The 21,409-nt window shown below is 35.8% G+C and overlaps 1 protein-coding gene across 1 annotated transcript in view; it reads right to left on the bottom strand.

Moving 5' to 3' along the window:
- unc13bb (unc-13 homolog Bb (C. elegans)) overlaps positions 1-21,409 on the bottom strand; it is a 99,246-nt gene that overhangs the window by 12,638 nt on the left and 65,199 nt on the right. The window contains exons 15-35 of the mRNA XM_048181499.1: positions 21,289-21,311; positions 20,297-20,343; positions 20,029-20,107; positions 18,841-18,915; positions 18,511-18,730; positions 17,568-17,795; positions 16,075-16,216; positions 15,076-15,245; positions 11,335-11,450; positions 11,018-11,181; positions 9,797-9,947; positions 8,325-8,393; positions 8,150-8,239; positions 7,911-8,051; positions 7,418-7,548; positions 7,241-7,326; positions 7,009-7,135; positions 6,822-6,918; positions 6,289-6,432; positions 5,695-5,772; positions 4,975-5,052 (exon numbers count right to left, since the gene is read on the bottom strand). Of these exons, the coding sequence (XP_048037456.1) occupies positions 4,975-5,052; positions 5,695-5,772; positions 6,289-6,432; positions 6,822-6,918; positions 7,009-7,135; positions 7,241-7,326; positions 7,418-7,548; positions 7,911-8,051; positions 8,150-8,239; positions 8,325-8,393; positions 9,797-9,947; positions 11,018-11,181; positions 11,335-11,450; positions 15,076-15,245; positions 16,075-16,216; positions 17,568-17,795; positions 18,511-18,730; positions 18,841-18,915; positions 20,029-20,107; positions 20,297-20,343; positions 21,289-21,311 (2,456 nt within the window). The remainder of the gene's footprint in view (positions 1-4,974; positions 5,053-5,694; positions 5,773-6,288; positions 6,433-6,821; positions 6,919-7,008; positions 7,136-7,240; positions 7,327-7,417; positions 7,549-7,910; positions 8,052-8,149; positions 8,240-8,324; positions 8,394-9,796; positions 9,948-11,017; positions 11,182-11,334; positions 11,451-15,075; positions 15,246-16,074; positions 16,217-17,567; positions 17,796-18,510; positions 18,731-18,840; positions 18,916-20,028; positions 20,108-20,296; positions 20,344-21,288; positions 21,312-21,409) is intronic.

Below are 21,409 nucleotides of genomic sequence, written 5' to 3'. Positions count from 1 at the left end.
AGTGAGAAAATGATTTAGTACACCTCAGGAGGTTAAACTAAATATAATATTAGTTTATTTTATATTTTTTTCATATGAGGTGTACAGTTTTGGAACATTTAGGAAATTAATACAAATGTAAACATCAAATAGATAAACTTTAACAAAAAAAAAAAAAAAAAAAAAATGGAGAACCATTTCTTTATTGTGATACTGTGTTTATATAACATAAATTGCAATTATAAACTACTGTTCAAAAGATTCTCTTATGCTCTTATGCAAGGATGCATTTACTTGATCAAAAATACAGTAAAAATATTGTGAAATTATTTAAAATAACTGTTTTCTATTTTAATATATTGTAAAATGTTATTTATTTCTATGATGTCAAAGCTGAATTTTCAGCATCATTACTCCAGTCTTCAGTGTCACATGATCCTTCAGAAATCATTTTAATATATGCTGATTTGATGCTCAAGAAACATTTTTGTTTATTATCAATGTTGTGCTGCTTCATATTTTTGTGAAAAACGTGTTTCATTTTTTAAGGATTCTTTGAATAGAAAGTTCAAAAGAACAGCATTTATTTGAAATAGATTTTTTGTAATATTATAAATGTATTTTCTTTCACTTTTGATCAAGTTAATGCATCCTTTCTGAATAAAAGTATTAATTTGTTTAAAAAAATAAATAAATAAATTCTTACTGACCCCAAACTTTTGAACAGCAGTGTACATTACATAAAAGCTGTTATATAAAGCCTGCTATTATTTATTTGCCCCTTATTCATTTGAAATTTAGTCTGTACATTCAGGTTGACGGTTTGAGATGATTTTGGAGCGTTTTAGAGATTCGTGGAAGGTATGAAGAGAATGTAATAAATTCCCCTATAAGACACAGACACAAATGAAGGTCACAGTGAGCCACTGTTTAAGGTTTCATGGGGGGCGGTGTGGCTGAGGCTCGGATGGGAGTTCACACACAGTTCAGACACAGTCTGATCAGAACAGACTGATGAATGCCGGCACTGGGACAGCAGCGTGTCTGTGGGCTGGAATGGGGCACTTGGGATATTGCTGGATTAAAAGGACAATAAGGGATGAAACACAACCATGAATCCAGCACGCATGATCCAATAACAAACCTCCTGTAACTCGTTCTCCTCATCCTCACTCTCTTCCTGCTGGGAACAGAAGCCAGATCATACAGTCAGAACTAAAGTACTGAAGCTAATGCGTGCCGCCCATACAAATACGAGCCTCTCGTAATGTACCATCTTCCTAAGCAATGAGCTGTGGGGAAATCTGGCCAGCAGATGTCACTGCAGAGTAAACCTGAGATACATTTGATTTTGGTCTTTTTCTGAGACTGATGTACGTACATTCTGAAACATGGAAATCGGACAAGTTCCCTTCAGAACCACCTTATAAGCTCTGTTATCAAAGAAAGAAAGAAAGAAAGAAAGAAAGAAAGATGGACACTGCTTTTCTATTGCTAAGTAAATAATATATCTCCGAGCAGAATTATTACGCAATATAGAACTGCTAAGAACACAAACTTCTCACTGTAATAATTAAATATTTTAACTTATTTTCCAGTAAAAACATAGATGCATTATAAAAACCTAATAAATGTAGTTCATAAGTAAAATGGCATAAGATATTAAAACTTGATTCAGAAAATATACAAGAAAATTATTTATTTATTTTTTTTACCCCACTTGCAAATAGGTTTTTTTTTTAAAGGTGCCCTAGAATTAAAAATTGAATTTACCTTGGCATAGTTAAATAACAAGAGTTCAGTACATGGAAATGACATACAGTGAGTCTCAAACACCGTTGTTTCCTCCTTCTTATATAAATCTCATTTGTTTAAAAGACCTCCGGAAAACAGGCGAATCTCAACATAACACCGACTGTTACGTAACAGTTAGGATCATTAATATGTATGCCCCCAATATTTGTATATGCCAGCTCATGTTCAAGGCATTACACAAGGGCAGGACGTCTGGATGTGCACAGCTGAATCATCAGACTAGGTAAGCAAGAACAATAGCAAAAAATGGCAGATGGAGCGATAATAACTGACATGATCCACGATATCATGATATTTTTAGTGATTTGTAAATTGTCTTTCTAAATGTTTCATTAACATGTTGCTAATGTACTGTTAAATGTGGTTAAAGCAAAGACTATAGAATAACACAAGACGTGTCACTCGTATTGTTTTGAATGGGAGAAAGTGTAACGCGCAATATGGCGGAATAAGTCCCGCCTTCTAAAGCCAAGAGCCAATCGCCGTCTGGTAAAGTCATCGCGTCACTTCAGCGGCCGTTAGAATCACCGGTTTCTATAGAAACAGTCAGACGCGCACCTCCGAAGAGACGCGCATTTAGGTCTGCGCATGCGCACTAGCTTGATCCAGCCTGAAAAAATACAGGTTTTTTTGTCATGATTCGAGCATTTAGAAACTAAATTTTTGAGTCGGTTGTTGTTAGATTTCATTGGTGATTTCAAATATGAAATTTAATCGTAAGGTTGGCGAACAGTTTTGGAGAATCTGATGTTTCCCCATTCAAAGAGATATGAGCTGCAGGATGCCCGAGAGGCGTTTCAAAGATGGCCGCCGAGTGAAATTACTTGTCTTAAAGGGACTTTGGTTAAAGTTACCATCGTTTATTACTGTATTCATGGAGACAAGAGAGCCGTCGCTATTTTCATTATTAAACACTTGCAGTCTGTATAATTCATAAACACAACTTCATTCTTTATAAATCTCTCCATCAGTGTGTAATGTTAGCTTTAGCCACGAAACATACTATCGAATCAAATGTAAACATCCAAATAAATACCATATTTACGTGATTAGACATGCTGCATGACGAACACTTTGTAAAGATCCATTTTGAGGGTTATATTAGCTGTGTGAACTTTGTTTATGCTGTTTAAGGCAAGCGCGAGCTCCAGGGGCGGAGAGCACAAGAATTTAAAAGGGCCACGCAGCCTGAATCGGCGCATAGTTAATGATGCCCCTAGATAGGCAGTTAAAAAAATGAATAAAAAAAAATCTATGGGGTATTTTGAGCTGAAACTTCACAGACACATTCAGGGGACACCTTAGACTTATATTACATCTTTTGAAAACATGTTCTACGGCACCTTTAAGCACAATTCTGACAAAAGCTAGTGATATTTATATTTAAAACAACTTGTTAATGGGATAAGAAATAAAAACTACATACATTATTAAAACTTACAATTAACATCAAGACATGGTCTCTGAAAAAAGTTTGTATTTTTTAATATGTTAAGGGTGTTCAGATTTTTTTTTTACTTAAAAAATTAAGAAAATTATTCTTTTAGTGCATATACAGAATTATATTTAGTTTTTGAAAACAACAAATGATAAATGACACTAAATTGTTTTTAGAAAATAAAAAAACATTTACAAAGAAAAGGGGAGCCATCCAACAAGTTCTAAAGGACAACATTTCGTCAACTACAACAATCTGAATCCGACTGGGATTTCTTAGTGCTGCCGTACAACAAATCTAACAAACTTATATAAAGTAAAAGGAAAACAGGTCAGCAATGTGGAGAGTTCGATGCCATTGTCTCATGCACAGAAACACATGCAAGACTTTACTAATCCTTAACTAATCAGCCTGAGACAGACTCAAACTAATGCCACAACACACACACACGTTGGGCTTCCATGTTTTATGGGGACTTTCTATAGATATAATGATTTTTATACTGTACAAACTTTATATTTTATCCCCTAACCCTACCCACCACAGAAAACTTCTGCATTTTTACATTTTCAAAAAACGTCATTCTGTATGATTTATAAGCTGTTTTACTCATGGGGACCAAAAAAAGTCCACACAAGGTCAAAAATTACTGGTATTACTATCTTTGTGGGGACATTTGGTTCCCATAACATAGGGCTTAGCCCACCCCCAACACACACACACACACACACACACACACACACACACAAACCTTAGTCTCTCATCCTCCCCAAATGAATATAACCAAACAAGTTCAAAGTCATCTGATCCAACAGAACTGACATCAGGGTTCTAATCAAGCAAACATTCCATATAAAACACAAGCAACTACTCTACTTTCAAAACTACTTAAAAATCTAAATAAAAATCTTTTCTAATTTTAATTCTATATAATCGGTTTCACTAGAATGGAGCTTGGGGGAGTAGCAGGACTGAAATTATTTATTAATGTCTGGCACAATTACATCTAGCCTACTTGTACCCACCTCGCCATCTTCCGCATTTTCTTCAATAACCTGATTAATAACAGATCAAAGCGAAATACCTTTAGGAACACGCATATACATGTGTATTTTGGGACACAACATTTCTGTGTACCCACCTCCTTCTCCTCCTCCTCCTCCTCGGGGGCCACTACTGCATCCAACTTTATTTAAAAAAAATATTTAATCACATATGCTATATATTTCTAGAGTCTGCTATCATGTTGACTATGAGAAAATTCAAACCGTCAGATTGACAATCATTCACAACAGCTAAAACACTACTCTACTTTTCCTACCAACTAAAGAGATTAATTTTTTATAAATTCTAGAGAGGTCTAGTCATACCCTGGCTTCCTCTGTGGCAACCTGATGAGGAAAGACACAAATGCTGCTTTAACATCAGCCAAAACGGTAATGAATGCAATACGAGCCAAGTATAAAGAAATTATCAAAGAAAAAATAAGCAGTTGTGAAACCCCTTACTAGCACTTTGTTATTTATATAATTCCCAAATGAACCTGCAAGCGAAATGCTAATTGTATAAAAGACAACACGACAACGCTGCATCAAGCCCATCCGGATACAACTGGGAAAGAGTTCTGTTAACATGCTGAGAGAATACAGGTCCCTGATGTCCTCTGATGTCCCAGACAAATGAGGAGAGGACAAATGACTCCTGTGCTTTAAAAAGGTCACCTTTCTCTGCTGCTCTCCTACCTGTTTGGCACCCATAGATTCAAACATCTTCTCAAGCTGGACACGCAACTGCTGGACATTATTCATCAAGACGCATGGCTGAGGACAAACAGAGAGACACAGAGATTTATTAGGGAAAAAAGGACAAAAAACATATACTTTAGTTTGTACTCAGTTAATGTGTTAAATGCAAGCAACCAGATGCAAACTAAATATTTTTATATCAACATGGATGTGGAAAATAAATAAATACATTTTTTATTTAACCTAAAATATTCATAAGTATTAAATAATTATAACATAACATAATGTAACTAATATAATATAAAGTATAATAAGATAAATAAATATTTTTTTCACCTTTTTCACCTGAATAAGTATTAAAATTACTAATATAATGTAATATAATGTAATTAATATAAATATATGGAATCAAATTTGTAATAAGACAAGTATAAGATGTATGTACTGTATTTATTATATTCATTTATATTTTTATTATATAAAAAGATACAAGCATTATATAATAGTATATAATAAGATTTATTTAAATAAATATTTATAAATAATAAATACATTAATATTTTCATAAAATGAAAAATGGTTTATGACCATGTGATAACGCCTGTTTTTGGATAATCCAAAAATCCTTCACAAATGAAAGAGCAGGGAGAGAGATGTATAAGAAAAGACAGCAAACTAACAGAAATGTCAATGTTAACTACCAAGAGAACAACTTACAATCTTCTCCTTATCACAATAGGACGGGAAGCTCTTTTTCAAAATGGCACTGTACTGCAGGAGGACTTTGTCTATGGTCTGTGAAGACAAAGGAATAAGAACTGAGCTTAACGTTTTTCAAAAGTCAAAATGTCTCTGTAATAGCATTACCAAACAAACAAATGAAAAAGCAGGCTAACATTTCATGAAATCTAGTAGAAGCTCTCTGGGACAATCTCAGCACTCTGTGCTCTGTGCTTGCTACCATGAAACTGCTGGACATCAGCCCAATAAACTCTCCACATGTCTGATAAACATTCTTAAGGGGACTATGCATTTCTATCAGAGACTTGGTCTGGGGACTGACTGAAGCTTAATGGAAAGGGCCGCATTAAGCATTTTCATTTGATTACAACTGAATCTCATTCTTTTAGACAAATGTTTTGCTCCATTGATATTCTTCATCTGCTCTGCACCAAGATGCCCTTTGGCTAAAAAGGGGCCATTCTCTCCGAAATTGCAGATAATTCTAGAAACGAGATAATACTCTTGACAGTCGGCATTTGTTCTGACATGAATCTATTTGTAATCAGATTAGGAGGGACGCTGGTCCACCTTGGCGAAACGGCGGCTGTAGAGGGCCATGACTTTGGGGTCGGGACACTCCAGTTTTTTGATGATCTCAAAGCTCTGGTTGAGCTGGGTAAAGACGTCCACCACCGAACAGGAGAAGAGAGCATGTTCTGATGTCTGCTGGAACTGTAGAGGAGACAGAAGCACATCATTTAAATGCCATTTCTATTCATTTTTGTGTCCAAATTCTGCAAATGCACTTGAATTTAAAGGTCAAGGGCAAAGAATGATTACTGGACAATTTGAATGATGTATCCCTCACTATGCAGACACAAGGGTGAGCTGATCCTGTAACAAGCAAGAATCTCATTTTTGAACAAAACACCTAAAATTAACAAAATTGTTCTGAGCAACTTGCATATGGCAAAACTTTTGAACTCTTCAACAGTTTTGAAAGGCAAAACGACCGGTTTGTGGGCACAAGAGGACAATTAAGCCCAAGAAACACTTCTGTGATGATAATGTGTGAAACATAACAAGCTATTAGAGGGAAATTACGCTGAAAAACATCTTACTCCATCTTTTTTATCTCTCTCCAGGGCTCCATGCATGAACTCCATGGACACATCCTCATTCTCATCCAGCCACTGCAGCACAAACTGCTGGAACCACCTGGAAAACAAAAGACATAATGTGAACAAAAAAACGCTTTTGCTTCTGAATGTGTTTGGTAGTTGAGGTGATGAAGAAGAGCTCACTCACGTGGGGTATTCAGGCACAACTCCCTTGAAGGCTGGTAGATCCTTCACATATTCGTTATACAGCCATTTGACCTTGAAGTGCAGGTTCATGTAGTCTGCACTCTTACATAGTCGGTGTTTCTCATGTTCTATGGAGCAAGAATATTTGAATGTCAACAACAAGATTTAAGTTTGAAGTTGAAAGAAGTTGGTATCTCAGATTTACCAATTCAATAGACAGAACTGTTACTGACCTTCCATGGCGTATTTCATATCTTGAGAGAACTGATTCCACATGACCTCTGCACTCAACTTCCCAACGTTCAGTTCCTGAGGAAACCTGTGGAGAAACAAGAACAAAGAGTCACATGATGGCAGAGCAATTGAGTTAGATGAGGTGTGTATACATTCAGGTTTGTGTGCAAACTCACTGGTTTAGGACAGGGGTGTAAGAGTTTCGGTCCTCCTCAGTGATGGACACAATGAGAGTGATGAGTTTGGGCCAGAAGTCTAAGTTCTTGATGCTCGGGCCCTGATCTTCTGGGGTGCACTCGTCCTTATGCTGGCCAAAAAACAAAACAAAAATCATTTACATGGTAAGATAATAAATGAATTAATAAATTATTATTATTGTTAAAATTATATCATTTAAATTGTATCATTTTATGAACAAAGCACACATATGGTGTTTTGATCATAAAAAAACATGGATGGATGGATGGATGGATAACAAGAAACGAAAAGAATGACAAAAGAACAACAAAATTACTAAATCTAAACTAAAATTAAAATGAAAACTGGAAATATATACAATTTTAACAGCAACACAGTTTGGTGACACTAGTGGCAGAGAAATGGCACACTTCAGCTTTAAATCTTGAGAGTATGCATAAATGGTGGATGGTATAGGAGTGACTGTCTTACAGTATCTCCAATTTGAGGATATTGGCGACTGTACAGCTCTTGACAGTTGTTGAATATGTAGTCATACGTGGAGTTGAGGCAGGCTTTGACACAATCTCGCACAACCTGACTGGCTCTCGGGGGACTTTGCAGTTCCTGGACCTGTCCAGAGTAAGGAGGTAGAGATTATATAAAGGACAAAAGGCTTAAGAATCAAAACCGGTTCTATTTTTTTTTTTTTTTTTCCCCCCATTCTTCACCTTCATTCTGAAGAAGGTGATGCTGGTCAGGAGGTCCACTGTAGATTTGAGGTCCTGTAAACGTTCCTTACTGCTCGCAGGGAAGTTGTTCTGAGAAACAGAAGAGACAAACACTGAGAATCAGCATCTTATGAGATAAAAAATAGGTTGCAAATGAAAAACCACCAAAACTCACTCGATACATTGAGAGGTCAATGCGCAGGGAATTGTGCAGCTGATCCAAAAGCTTGACAAACCTTTCTTTCTGTTAGAAGAGAAAAATGAAGAAAGATTTTCAGCCATCCAGGACATTGTCACGGAAATATTTAATTGAGGCATATTATGATACTTTATGATACAGTACTTTTGTGTCCTTTTAGGACATTTATAATATGAACTGACATCCACTTTTTGTTGTCATACAGATGGAACAACATGAGCTTGAGTAAATGGTGATTTTGAGTCAACTAACCCTCTATGTGATACTGAGAATATGGCATTAGCAACCTTATTTTTGTCTGCAAACTAAGAATAACATTAAACAACTGACACTGTTGTCTTGGCACTATAATTCAACATAGGCTCATTGGAAAAACTTGCCTTTACCTAAATTTCTGCAAAACTCCAAAAAATATACCTATACAGTGCATACAGTTGCAGTTTCCAGCTGAAATTAACACTAGAGGCAGTAAAACACAAACAAATCATATTTCTTTTCACACAAGAGTAGATTATCGATTACTGTTATGACCTTAAGACACTTTTATCATAGTGCATCATTTGTAAACTAATACATTTCGATGTTTGCATCACATAACCAGCTGCATATGTTTGGCTATTCTGATATAGTAAACTTGCTCTGTAGCTCACCTGATACAGCACTACACTTGCTTATGTACGACTCCCGTGAAACACGAGTCATGATAAAAGAGCTCAAAGACTTGTAGAAGCAAGCTAAAATGACATGGTTGCTTCAACAAATGTGTTTTTATCTCACATTTGCTTCTATTAACACTATCGGATATGTTTAGGATTTTGCGTAGGTGGTACGTTATTTTCAAATGCAATAGAGCAGTAACCTTTTAGCGCCACTCACTGGACAGTAATTTCTGAACTACTGCAATACCTACAACAACCAACATAATAAAAATTAGCCAGATTCACGTTCATCTGCTTTGTATAAAACTGAACGCACTTTAAGTGGCACTCACTGGACATTTCACTTTGAAAGTGTCATGAAAGTGCAGGAAGAATTGCAAGATCATTTTGCAGAAATTTCACCACAGCCACATATTTCCAATGAGCCTGGGTTGCTATAATTACAACTTGCAATTAGCTGAAGTGTTCCAATCCATAACGGTGATATTGAATTGTGTGTCCCATGATGCTTTACTTAGCTGGTCTATCGATACAAAATAAAGAAAGACTGCCAACAATAGACACCTCCATTTTCAAAATGGTCTTTCGATTTTGTCTTTTGAATTTCCTGGTTGATGACCTGAATATGTTTAATGGTTTAGTGCTGATACATTAAACTGTCAACTTAGGTTCCATCTTATGGGTAAACTCACACCATTTAATAAAATATGGAAAGAACCATTGAAGTCTCTTGGGATTATTGAAGATGTGTTCTTTACAATCTGAATGTTGTTTGATAGTTGAACGTACCCCAAAGTTGGATGCGGAAAATCTGTCACTAGCGGAGACATTGGTGGATGCAGTGGTGTGGGCGTAGTAGGCGTTGATGTTGGCCAGCAGGGTGCTCATCACAGCAGGGACACCAGGACACATATACTTAGACGAGAGACATGCAAAGTGCCTGTAAACACAAAGACAGGGGAGATGCAGAGAATAAACAAGTTTCCTCTCACATGTACGCATACACTTTGTGCAAAGAATGACAATCACACTACTCCAAAACTACTGTAGGCAGAATTTTTATGCCTAGGTACGCTGTCGACACAAAGTTGTTCCAAAAAGACTGGCAGCAAGTTCATACTGCCATCAAAAAAACTCTTTAGACATTTTAGACATTTATTCTTTTAATCCCAGAATGCACTGCAACAAGCTCAGTGAAAAAAAGACTTGTTAATTATAAAGAAACCTAATAAATACATAGCTAAGAGTAATTAGAAATGCAATTAAATGAATTAAGCTTTACAAATCAGTCACTTATTCGTTTTAGTTTTAGTGTATTTATTTTTAGTTATTTTAGTACTTCAACTTAACTAATATATGAGATATGTTGCTTTGATGACTAGCTGAAATAAAATAAGTATAATGTAAAAGTAATGATTAGTTGAGGTTAACAACAATAACCCTGCTTATAAGATTCCATGATGGTTAGGGTGTCTATGTAGGCAACACTCAAGAGTTTGGAACAGAGCAACTGGGTGAAATAAATACATCAAGATGAAATGTTGAACTGAGACAACCTCCACACTTTTGGCTCTCACTCAGTGGCATTGGCTCTCCACAAAACATCTGTCTGAGAGGCCCCTAGTTAAATCACTGCTGACTGGCTAGGTAGAAGGATCTGTCATTGCTCCAACTGGCCTTGTGGCCCATTCGGTGTGAAATATGGCTGCTTGCGTGTACTTTATTTGAGCGATGTGCTCAGTTAATGAGCATCTCCTCACACTCCTGACGCCTGATCGAGACTGACTCATACTAATGCCATTAACAACCACAGACACGAACAGCACTCAGGAGTTCATTTCTTTACTGCCCTTGCTAGCCAAGATCCAGCTACTGCCACAGAGATTTTGACTGAGATTTATTTGTCTTTTGTGAGTAAAAGACAAATAAATTAAATATTAGTATGAATATAGCAAATAAAAATAGGTGGATTAGGGGAAAGAAGTATGAATTAGGAGGACTAATACATACGTCATGGCTTGGTAGATGGATTCAATCCCATAGCGCATTGCAAATTCATCCACTATCTCTTGCGGCACGTCGTCAAAGTAAACCTTCCAGGCGTCATCACCACGGGCTTCTGGGATTTTCACCACACCCTGACCGAGGACATCTGTGATGTGATGAAAGAGGTTCTACAAGACAGAATATATATATATAAAATTATTGGTAATTATTATAGAACCCAAAAGACTAACATCAACTGTGACTGATAATGACAGATTTGTACATGTAAATGCATGTCAAGCAGATGCTGTGGTGTTTGTGAGCTGGTTGCGTTGCTCTACCTCATGCAGACAGGTGTACTGGACATGGTAGGGGGCCACTTTCTCTTCACCCTTAATTTCGACGCTGATCTGAAGACGTATGGCACCAGAAACAGCAGACTTGTCCGTTCTTTTCTCTGAGGTGAGAGATATGGATGAATATTTACTGTATGCACAGAGATGTTTTACCCCAATGAAACAATGCAGTAAAAATATGTGCTCAGGGTTAGATAGATAGGATCTGAATGTGTTTGTCTGTGTTTTTGTTTGTGTTTGTGTTTGTGTTTGTGTGTGTGTGTGTGTGTGTGTGTGTGTGTGTGTGTGTGTGTGTGTGTGTGTGTGTGTGTGTGTAATAACACCTTGCCAAACGACTTTATTAGTGGTGACTGCTAAGGCAGTTTTTTTTTTTATTGAAATTTCAGATTTCAATAGGACAGTAACAACAAATAAAAAGTAAATTATAAAATAATGCATAGGTTAGCTATTCATATTTACTATATTGATAGGTTTCGAGATTTTGTCATCTTTCTTTAACTGAAATGTTGTATTTTTTTGTCATGCATTTCTATTGCAAAATACACTGCCCGGCCAAAAAAAAAAAAAAACAACAAAAAAAAAGTCACTGTTTGGATTTTACAAAAAAATATGCAATGATTTACTCACCCTCAAGCCATCCTAGATGTATATGACTATCTTCTTTCAGACGAACACAATTGGAGATATATTTAAAATATCCTTAGTTCTCCAAGGTTTATAATGGTTGTGAATGGGAGCCCGTGTTTTGAAGCCAAAAATAATGCATCCATCCATAAAAAAAAAAAAAAGTAATCCATAAACAACCAAAAAAAAAGTAATCCATAAAAAAAAAAAAAAAAAAAAAAAAAAAAGTAATTAGAAGTGATGTGTATTTGTAAGAAAAATATCAATATTTAAACTTTATAAATTCAAATAACTAGCTTTCGGCAGACGACCGTACGCAGAACGTGCAAGTCGAGTTGCGGCGGGAGAGTATACTTTGACCTGATGCACAACGTAATGATAAACGTGAAGGCACAGAGGACAGAGCAAAACAAATCACTGGTCATGGATTATATGTCTAAAACGATCATTTTGGAAGATTTCGATATAAGAGAAGAGGAGCTTAAATTTGTTGCACAGCCCTATTTGTTTGAACTGTGAGAGGCATCTAAGCTTACAATACTCTTACATCCTGCGTCAGAGGATTACTCATTTGAAGTCAATGAATTTGCGCATTCTGAATACGATCGTCTGCTGGAAGCTAGTTATTTGAATTTATAAAGTTTTAAATATGGATATTTTTCTTACAAAACGCATCTCTTTGCTTCAGAAGGCCTTTATTAACCCCCTGGAGTCGTATAGATTACTTTTTTTAATGGATGAATGCATTATTTTTGGCTTCAAAACGCAGCCCCCCATTCACAACCATTATACACCTTGGAGGACTAAGAATATTTTTAAATATATCTCTGATTGTGTTCGTCTGAAAGAAGATAGTCATATACATCTATGATGACTTGAGGGTGAATAAATCATGGGATAATTTGCATATTAATTTTCACTAAAAATGTATGCATCTCTTGATGAAAATACATGTTGTGAGGTTATTTCCAGGTGAGCACTCTATAAAGTCTCTTCCAGCACATCCCAAAGACTTACACTGAGGTTAAGGTCTAGACTCAGAGGTGCACTAGAAACAATGAATCATACAATTGAAAGTTGACTGTTAATTCACAAGCACAGCTGAAAAAAAAAAAAAATAATACACAGGTTGATCTTCATGACCACGCCTCTGAAGTTTTTTCAGTAATTTAAACAACTACTACAAGTTTCACTAGTGGTAGAACTGGTTCTAACTTATAATAATCTAACAATTCATATAAAATAAAGCAACAAGTAACAAGTGACAAGAAGCCATGCGTTACAAAGATTTTACCATGTTACCAACTGCAGCAACAACAAAATGATTAAAAAAAAAAACAAATTTCAATAATAAATTAAAATGTTTAATTAACATTGATCTAATAAACATTGCTTTTGCCAAATAATATTGCTTATACTAACTGTAAGATCAAGCCAGTGTTATATTTGTAGTATTTATACACTAATATTCTTTATTCATATTTTGAAATAGCTTTTTTTCTTTTTATATTTTCAGTTTTCATTTTAATTTTCCAAGTATTTTGTTATGTGCTTTGTCATTTTTTAATATTTCCGCTTTATTCTTTAGCTTTGTTCTCAGCTTTATTAAATATTTATGCAGCTTTAATTTATTTCAATGTTTAATATTTTCATGTTTAATACAGTATGTTGCTTTTCTCTCTCCAAACAGACAAATCCTTTGAAGGTCTTTTAATAGAGACACTGGGTTCTTCTTTCCCTTACCATTTCCCCTGACAGGCAAATTATTGGGATAATTTATATGTGTCGGCTAAGTGGAGAATTTCCAATTGGAGTGGGCTACATAATAATCAAGGAGGATATCTGTTCTGAAGGAGGGAATAGAGAGAGAGCAAGAGAGAGAAAGAGGATGATACGGGTAAGAAACAGACAAGAGGACGTGAAGCTGAATTACTACTATTGAGAATAATTGTTACAGCAGATGTGGTGGCCAGAGATTCAGAGGAAGACGATCAGAACAGTAGAATGGACTGTAAAAATGAAGACAGCAGAGATGAGAGAATAAACAAAGAGTAGATCCCATCAGAATAATAGCGAGACGTGAAATGAAGAAGAGGGAGAGATAGAAGCAGAATTTGGAGCAGTGGATTTCATGGTTGGGACGTCCTGGAGGCCTCTAGGCTGCTGCACACTGGGGTAATTGGGCGAGAAGGGACGTGCTGTCAGGTTGGGAGATGTGGGTAATAGAGTACACACACAAATCTTGGAGGGTCACGTCCACTTAGAGACAGGCATAGAGGTGGGCTACACATAATGGTCATTCATCATTATGAACAATTGCCACAATGCAATAACATGTTACATGTACCACAGAGAATTGAAATACATTTGCATGATGTTAGAAGACTGTCAAACCACATTATGGTTATTAAAAAAAAACAAAAAAAAAAACCTTACCAATACTAATAATAAAGACTGACATATTTTATATGGAAAAGAGCAGCGTGAACAAAATTCTCAGAATTTCACCTTTCATGTTCCACAGAAGAAAGAAACAAGTCAATGTGAATGTTTTGTGCTCTGTGAGTGCCTTGGGATTAATATTTTAGTAACAAAATAACCTTTTTCCTTTTATAGTGAAGTCAAAGCATGGCAGAGAGGTTTTTCACAAAAGACCAAACACATTAAATAGATGCATCCAGCCACAATGACAGCACAGTGTCATCTGAGGAGATGCTTTACTCTTACAGCTAGTTTACACTGACTCAACAAACACCAGCACACACCAAATTCTGTTGAGTCAGTGTAAAATCAACAATTGTTTCATTCCAACTTCTCAAGTTTAGAATAACTGAAATGTTGCCAGCCGTTTACGCAGAACAAAGCAAGTCAAGTTCTTGCATATCCTGCAGTAAGAACAGAAAATCTTGGATGCAGGAGACATCAAACAACCAGTTAAATTTAACCCGTTTCCCTGAACTTCTACATTACTGCAGAAAGATAGACAGAGCAGAATCAGGACAAGGTGTAGGCTGATCTGAACCTGCATTTCCCACATGAGCACTAAAGCTTAATATACGAAAAAAAGAATCACAGACACAAACCAAAAATGCACTAGCTTACCCAGGTTGTACCAGACATCCATTTCTCCACTCAGCGTGCGCACCTCAATGATGCTTTGGCCCAAAAAGTCGTCAGATTCTCTCTTTAGACGCTGCTTCACTCGTGACTTTATGTCGTCATCTTCATCCCAAACACGAACTTTGATGCGATCTGAGGAGTTGTGGCATTCACTGACAGACAACACATAAACATCAGTGTTCAAGTAGTGATGCACTGAAATTAATTTTTTACCGAAACACCAAAACAGAAATTAAAGTTTTCATTTAGCTGAAAATAGAAGGCAGTATTTATATTAATCAATTTGTTGTTAAAATGTAAGAATTTAAACAGGGCAGTAATAAAAACTTGATTTCATGACAGATTTATTTAAACATTAACATACATTAAATAGTGAAAAACAGATTACGTAAAATATAATGAATAAGTAATATAATGCATACATTTAGCTAAATGCTCCTCTCTAGAGTTCATTCTTCTAGCTAACTATCAAGTTTATGGTCATTGAATGGCTTTTTTGAGGTAAGTGACATTACTTAAAGGCTGTTTTATTTACGTCTTTCCACTGTTGAAACACTGATTGAGCGATTACATGAGACATGATACATTTCAGTAAGTTGTACTGTATCTTTCAATATACCTTCTGATGTTCATTTATGTTTAAGATTGCTAATACTAATACTAATAGTAAAGACATAGAGATGATCAGGTAGTTGCTTTCTGGACAGAGTGCTGCAGTGGAAGGTTTTCTATCTAACAATAATCTAAAATTCGTATTCCAAACTCAAGGTACAACTGGACTGAATAATATTTAAAGCAGACCAGTGGCTCAACCAGAGCCTGTTCACTCAGACAAGTTTATTTCGTTACTGAAAAGAGATGAGACTGAAAACTGGGTGACACACATTCTGAGCGAGAAAGCCTGGGGCATGAGGAACAAAGAATGACACTTAAGACACTTCCATCAAAGAGATGGTCTCTGATTGGTCGAATTATACTTACAAATGAAACTTCTCCTCCCAAACAGGATTGAGGTTGCCGTAGATCGTCTTGGTCCTCTTTTTGGTTTTACCCACCTGGACGGTCACGTAGGGGTCACTGGAACCGGTCTTATCTTTAGCCTGTAGCCCTTGAGCACAGACAACTATAACCGAGACAGAGTAGAAGATGGGAAGTCATCAAGGTAGAGATAAGAAGTTGTGTTGTGCACTATTTAGAACTGAACTGAAACTGCTGAATTTTTAAATAGCTGAATCTGAATTGAATTTGAATTGAATAAAGTTCAAATGGAATTAAAGGGATAGTTCACCCAAAAATGAAAATCTGATGTTTATCTGCTTACCCTAAGGGCATCCAAGATGTAGGTGACTTTGTTTCTTTAGTAGAACACAAATGATGATTTTTAACTCCAACCGTTGCAGTCTGTCAGTCGTATAATGCATGTCAATGGTCACAAAATCAAAATCAAAATTTTTTTACCTTTAATACACCACTATGTCCAACTGCCTTGAGCGCGCGCACGGTATCCGGTGCATGAGGTGTGTACGCGGAAGTGATCTCTCGCACGTATACGTCACTTATTGTTTACACAGAGCACAAACATTGTAGGTATGACAGCTAATCAAAATGTTACTTGCGCTTATCCAGATTGTTCAAACCGACTTAAAACTAAAAGATTACGTTCTCTCGCTCAAACTCATTCGGGAGTGGTGACTTTCCACATACTCCCAACTTCTGAGCCTGCTCGCCTGGAGTTATGTTTGATTGCTCTTCGGCTGGATATCAACACACCCATTAACGTACTAAAGTTGTCGAGGGTCTGCAATCATTTTTCCCCTGATGATTTTACATACCCAGGAGAGGATCACATACGACTTAAACCATCAGCTGTGCCTATGGTTTTTCCACATCCAACTGAGGTATGTGAACAAGATCTTTGTATGTGTCCTTTTTATTTGTAAATCTGCCCTCACGAAAAGTAACAAAATAAAATGACGTTTTGATGTAATAAAACCATGTTTTTTAGTGGTTTACTTCCATTAGTATAACAACTGTTGTACTACAGGCACCATGTTTAAACTATGCCAGAGTAACACACCTCACACACCTGATGCCATGCATGTACTCAAAGCAGTTGGACATAGCGGTGTATTAGAGATAAAAAATTATATAAATACTGTTCGGTTTCTCACACAAACCGATCGTTTTGTGTCTTAGGACATCAATGTGTCGTCACGAGCCGCAGGGTTTAATTTGGATTTGTCTGTGCATGTTTTTTTTCCTGTCATAGATTTTGTTACCATTGACATGCATTATACGACTGACAGACTGCAATGGTTGGAGTTAAAATCATCATTTGTGTTCTAGTGAAGAAACAAAGTCAAGTGCATCTTGGATGCCCTGGAGGTAAGCAGATAAACATCAAATTTTCATTTTTGGGTGAACTATCCCTTTAAATTGTGACCATGACAATGTTATTGATCAATGTTTTGAACCTGTGATGGTGATCTTGGCTGACCACTTGGAGGTTCCATCCAGGACACTCTGCTTGATGGTTTTCATCTGCTGAGCATGGATGGCCTTGCTGACCACAAACACGTCTCGGATGACCTCAAAGATTTCAGGCTTGTTTCTCTCACGTATCTTCATGCGATCCTTCATGGCCATGATGATGTTCTGAGTGCGGTCTTCGGCACCATGTTTGGAGCTCTTTTCAGCCGCGCCTGAATGAAAGTGGAAATAATGGTTAACAACATGTTTTATTTGCACAGATTATATTATTATATTATATTATATTATATTATATTATATTATATTATATTATATTATATTATATTATATTATATTATATTATATTATATTATATTACTTTTAAAAAAGTAATTAAATAATGAACTGTGATTTCTAAAATTACAATAAATAAAGAATAAATAATGTGCATGTAATTCATTAAATAAATGATGTAATTTTTTTCATAATATTATAATGGAATTCTATAATTAAACAACTTAAAAAATATATCATGTTCTACTTGCAAAAAGTCTTTCATATTAATACTCACTAAACAACAACTATACAATATGACAAGCTCATAAATCCAATAAACGCCCTGCCTCATAAAATATATGTGTGTGATGATTATTTTACTGTGAGCATCACCTCTAAATCATTTTCTTAATTTTGGCTAATGGACCTGTCAACAAGGGAGATGTCACTGAAGGAAGTCAATTTGGGTAAATGAGTTCAACAGGGCAGATGTCTAATAGAATAAAAATAGAGTGTTTTGATAGGACAGAAGCTCAGACTTTCAGTGAAAGCACCAGTAACCAAGGCTGTGTCTGAAACCTTGCAAATGTAAAATTCTCAGGCAGTACATGAAGGTAGGAAGATATCAAGCAGGTCTTTTGTTTCAGATATAGTACAAGTGCTCATACTTACGCTGCAGGCAGTCTGCATTCAGCAGCTCCTGACACTTTTCATGACACTTGACCCCACACTCGGTGCAGCGCATGCCCTGCCTTGCGATGCCCCAAAGAAGTCCCTCGCACTCGTAACAGTAGGTGGGAGTAGTGGCCGTCCACACCTCAAAATTGTGAGGTGTGGTACAAGAAATTGGATAGATTAAAGCTTGTAGCGTTTTCTTATACACATGGTTCTTCTGTAGAAGTGAAAGAGTTGGGAAAGAAAAGTAAATAAACATGCATTTAGAAAAAAATAATAAGATGACCGTGCATTATATAGTCAGAGACAGCAAGACGTTCAACTAACCAGTTCCTCATCTTTTATGGAGGAGCGTGAAGCCATCGCAGATGCAATGCCAGCCTTCCTGGCCTGGACCAGAGACTATCATACAAAGAATCGATGTTAGAACAGTGCCAAACCACACAAAATCCCATAAAACACCCCTGGTGAAACAGATATCAGAAACCAAGTGGAATCCAGATGGAATCCATATCTAAACCTAAGAGCAACAACCCAGAATTTCAAAACTAGGGGTGAAGACTATGGGAGTCCCAGAAATCAAAAGGGAAAGCAATGTCTGTGCAGTGAAGGAATGAGGGGTTAATGAAGAAATCAAACTATCACTAGGAAGCCTGGGTATGAACAGTGGCATCTACAGTAAAACACCCTTTAAAGTAGAATCGAACAACCCATTTTAAAAGCCCTTTGAAAGTGATGGCCAAAACATGTTAATGTATGTTGGAGGGAAAGTAGGTAAACTAATAAAAGTAAACCAGTGGAAAGAACTTTTTTCTTCTTTTTTTTTTTTTTTGGCTTGCTTGTACAGTATATCAAGCAAGGTTGTAATGGTTTGCAAATACATTCATTAAAAAAAGTTTTATAATATAGTATTTATACATTTAAAATATTTTTGTTTTTGCATGTTTTAGCAATTATAGTTTAATTGTAACACCCTGGAAAAAGTTGTATATTCATTACATTAATTTTACACTGTCAAATTTTCTAGCTGTGTATTTGCAAACTATTAGAGCAATACTGATCCTGTGGATGCAGTATTATCTTGATATACACAAAAAATAGGTTCATTGATACTGTATGGGTTATTCTGAAAACTTACCATGGCCTGACCATGCAGAGTGAATGCATTCAAAAGAGTTGTAGAGGTTTAAATGTATGTTTTCATGGGGAGGAGAGAGATCAGAGAGTTGATTTTACTTCACTTTATATCTTTTTGAGTCAGAACTTAAAGTTGTAATGGTTGTCAATTATTGCTTACGAAATGGGAAATTGTTCTTAGTCATTTTTGTCTTGATTGTTTTATTTGGTGACTTAACATTGTCGATTAACTTTTTATTATAAGACTGAACAAGTAATATTTTAGCAAAATTGGATTTGGATTGAGGATGTTTCTATTGGGGAACAACACCATTTTGAGAATTATAAAAACACAGGTAGCTTTTCTTCATTTTAATGCAAAGTAGAAAGAGTGCTTACCACATCGCTAACCAGAGGAATAGCTTTCTTCTTTCGCAGGTCTGGCATACTGTCAATTCCAAATATTCCACTCCCATTTCTGTGGATATCAACACTTTGTAAAGGAGTATTTTCCACGCTTAATAATTAATACACAGACAATCAACACATTAATAAAATGCAACTAACTTCTTATAAATAATTCTATATACACTCATAAATAATTCCATAACAATAATAAGAAAAAGTAAAATGTTAAAGTATCAATAAAACCTTAAGAGAAACTTACCCAGCTTTAACCCAAGCATGTCTGGAATTATCTCCTTTTTCTTTGCCCTATGGCATCAAAAATACAGTTTAGAATAACCAATGTGTACAAGGGCAGTCAATAACAAAGATCGAAAAAAACAAAAAACAAAAAACAATAAAACTTGAACATAACCTAAGAAAAATGCAAAGGACACAGGATTGGTTGAGTTTTACCAAAAGGTCTTAGAAAGCAAATCAAAACAAGACAACCAAAAACAAGACTTTAATTCCTCATTGATGGAAATCCTTAAAAATCTGATCCAAATGACTGGCATGCAACTCATCAGATCAGATAAAAAGATGAATGAAAGGGGAAAAAATAAATCAAATTTTAAAGCACACACACACTCGTAAACACAGCAGAACTTGTAACATTGCTTGTTGAACTTGCTAATGTGAATTAAACCCTTAAGTTTATTATAAACTTTCAGGATAATTATATGATGGATACAAATAAAAAACAAATGAAAAAAAAAAAAAAAAAAAAACACTTTTCATTTAATGACAGACATGAGTGAAACACTGACATTCACCAAACTGTCCCTGTGTTTCCATCTGAGGTGAACCACTTTTGTAATAGCATGAGCATTCTTCCTCATATAAATGGATGTACAGCTGGATAGCTGAAGTTCCCCAAGGGCATGTGGTATGTTTCAACTGCTTTTAAAAGCAACAATGCAGCAAGACGAAGACCAGCATTTCAAATTATCAATAATTTAAAAAGATGGCAAATCACATTAAAATAAGCAAAACAAAGTAGAAGCAAAACACCACATGTAACCATTAAAAGACACACAACATTGAGTGTTTAAGTCAGAAAATACAGCAAAATCAAGAAAATATTTCATACACTCCAATAAAAAATGTGCATTCAAATAAACTTTGGATGAAAAACAAAGAAAAGATTGAAAAGACTGGCGTTAAAGAAAAAATGAAATAATGACTAAGAATTGACCAAAACATAATCATGACCTGATCATCTTCCCTGCTTCCCTCTGTAAGACAGAGCAGGATAATAAAGAAAAAAAGAAAAGAACAGTCGATAGTGTTAAAATTAGGGAAGATTCACAGAAAGACAGTAGGAAAATTTTGT

The sequence above is a fragment of the Megalobrama amblycephala genome, linkage group LG2 (assembly GCF_018812025.1).
Source record: "Megalobrama amblycephala isolate DHTTF-2021 linkage group LG2, ASM1881202v1, whole genome shotgun sequence".
Lineage (NCBI taxonomy): Eukaryota > Metazoa > Chordata > Actinopteri > Cypriniformes > Xenocyprididae > Megalobrama > Megalobrama amblycephala.
Note: the sequence above shows the minus strand (reverse complement) of the source record. Positions and strands in the feature narration are given on the sequence as shown.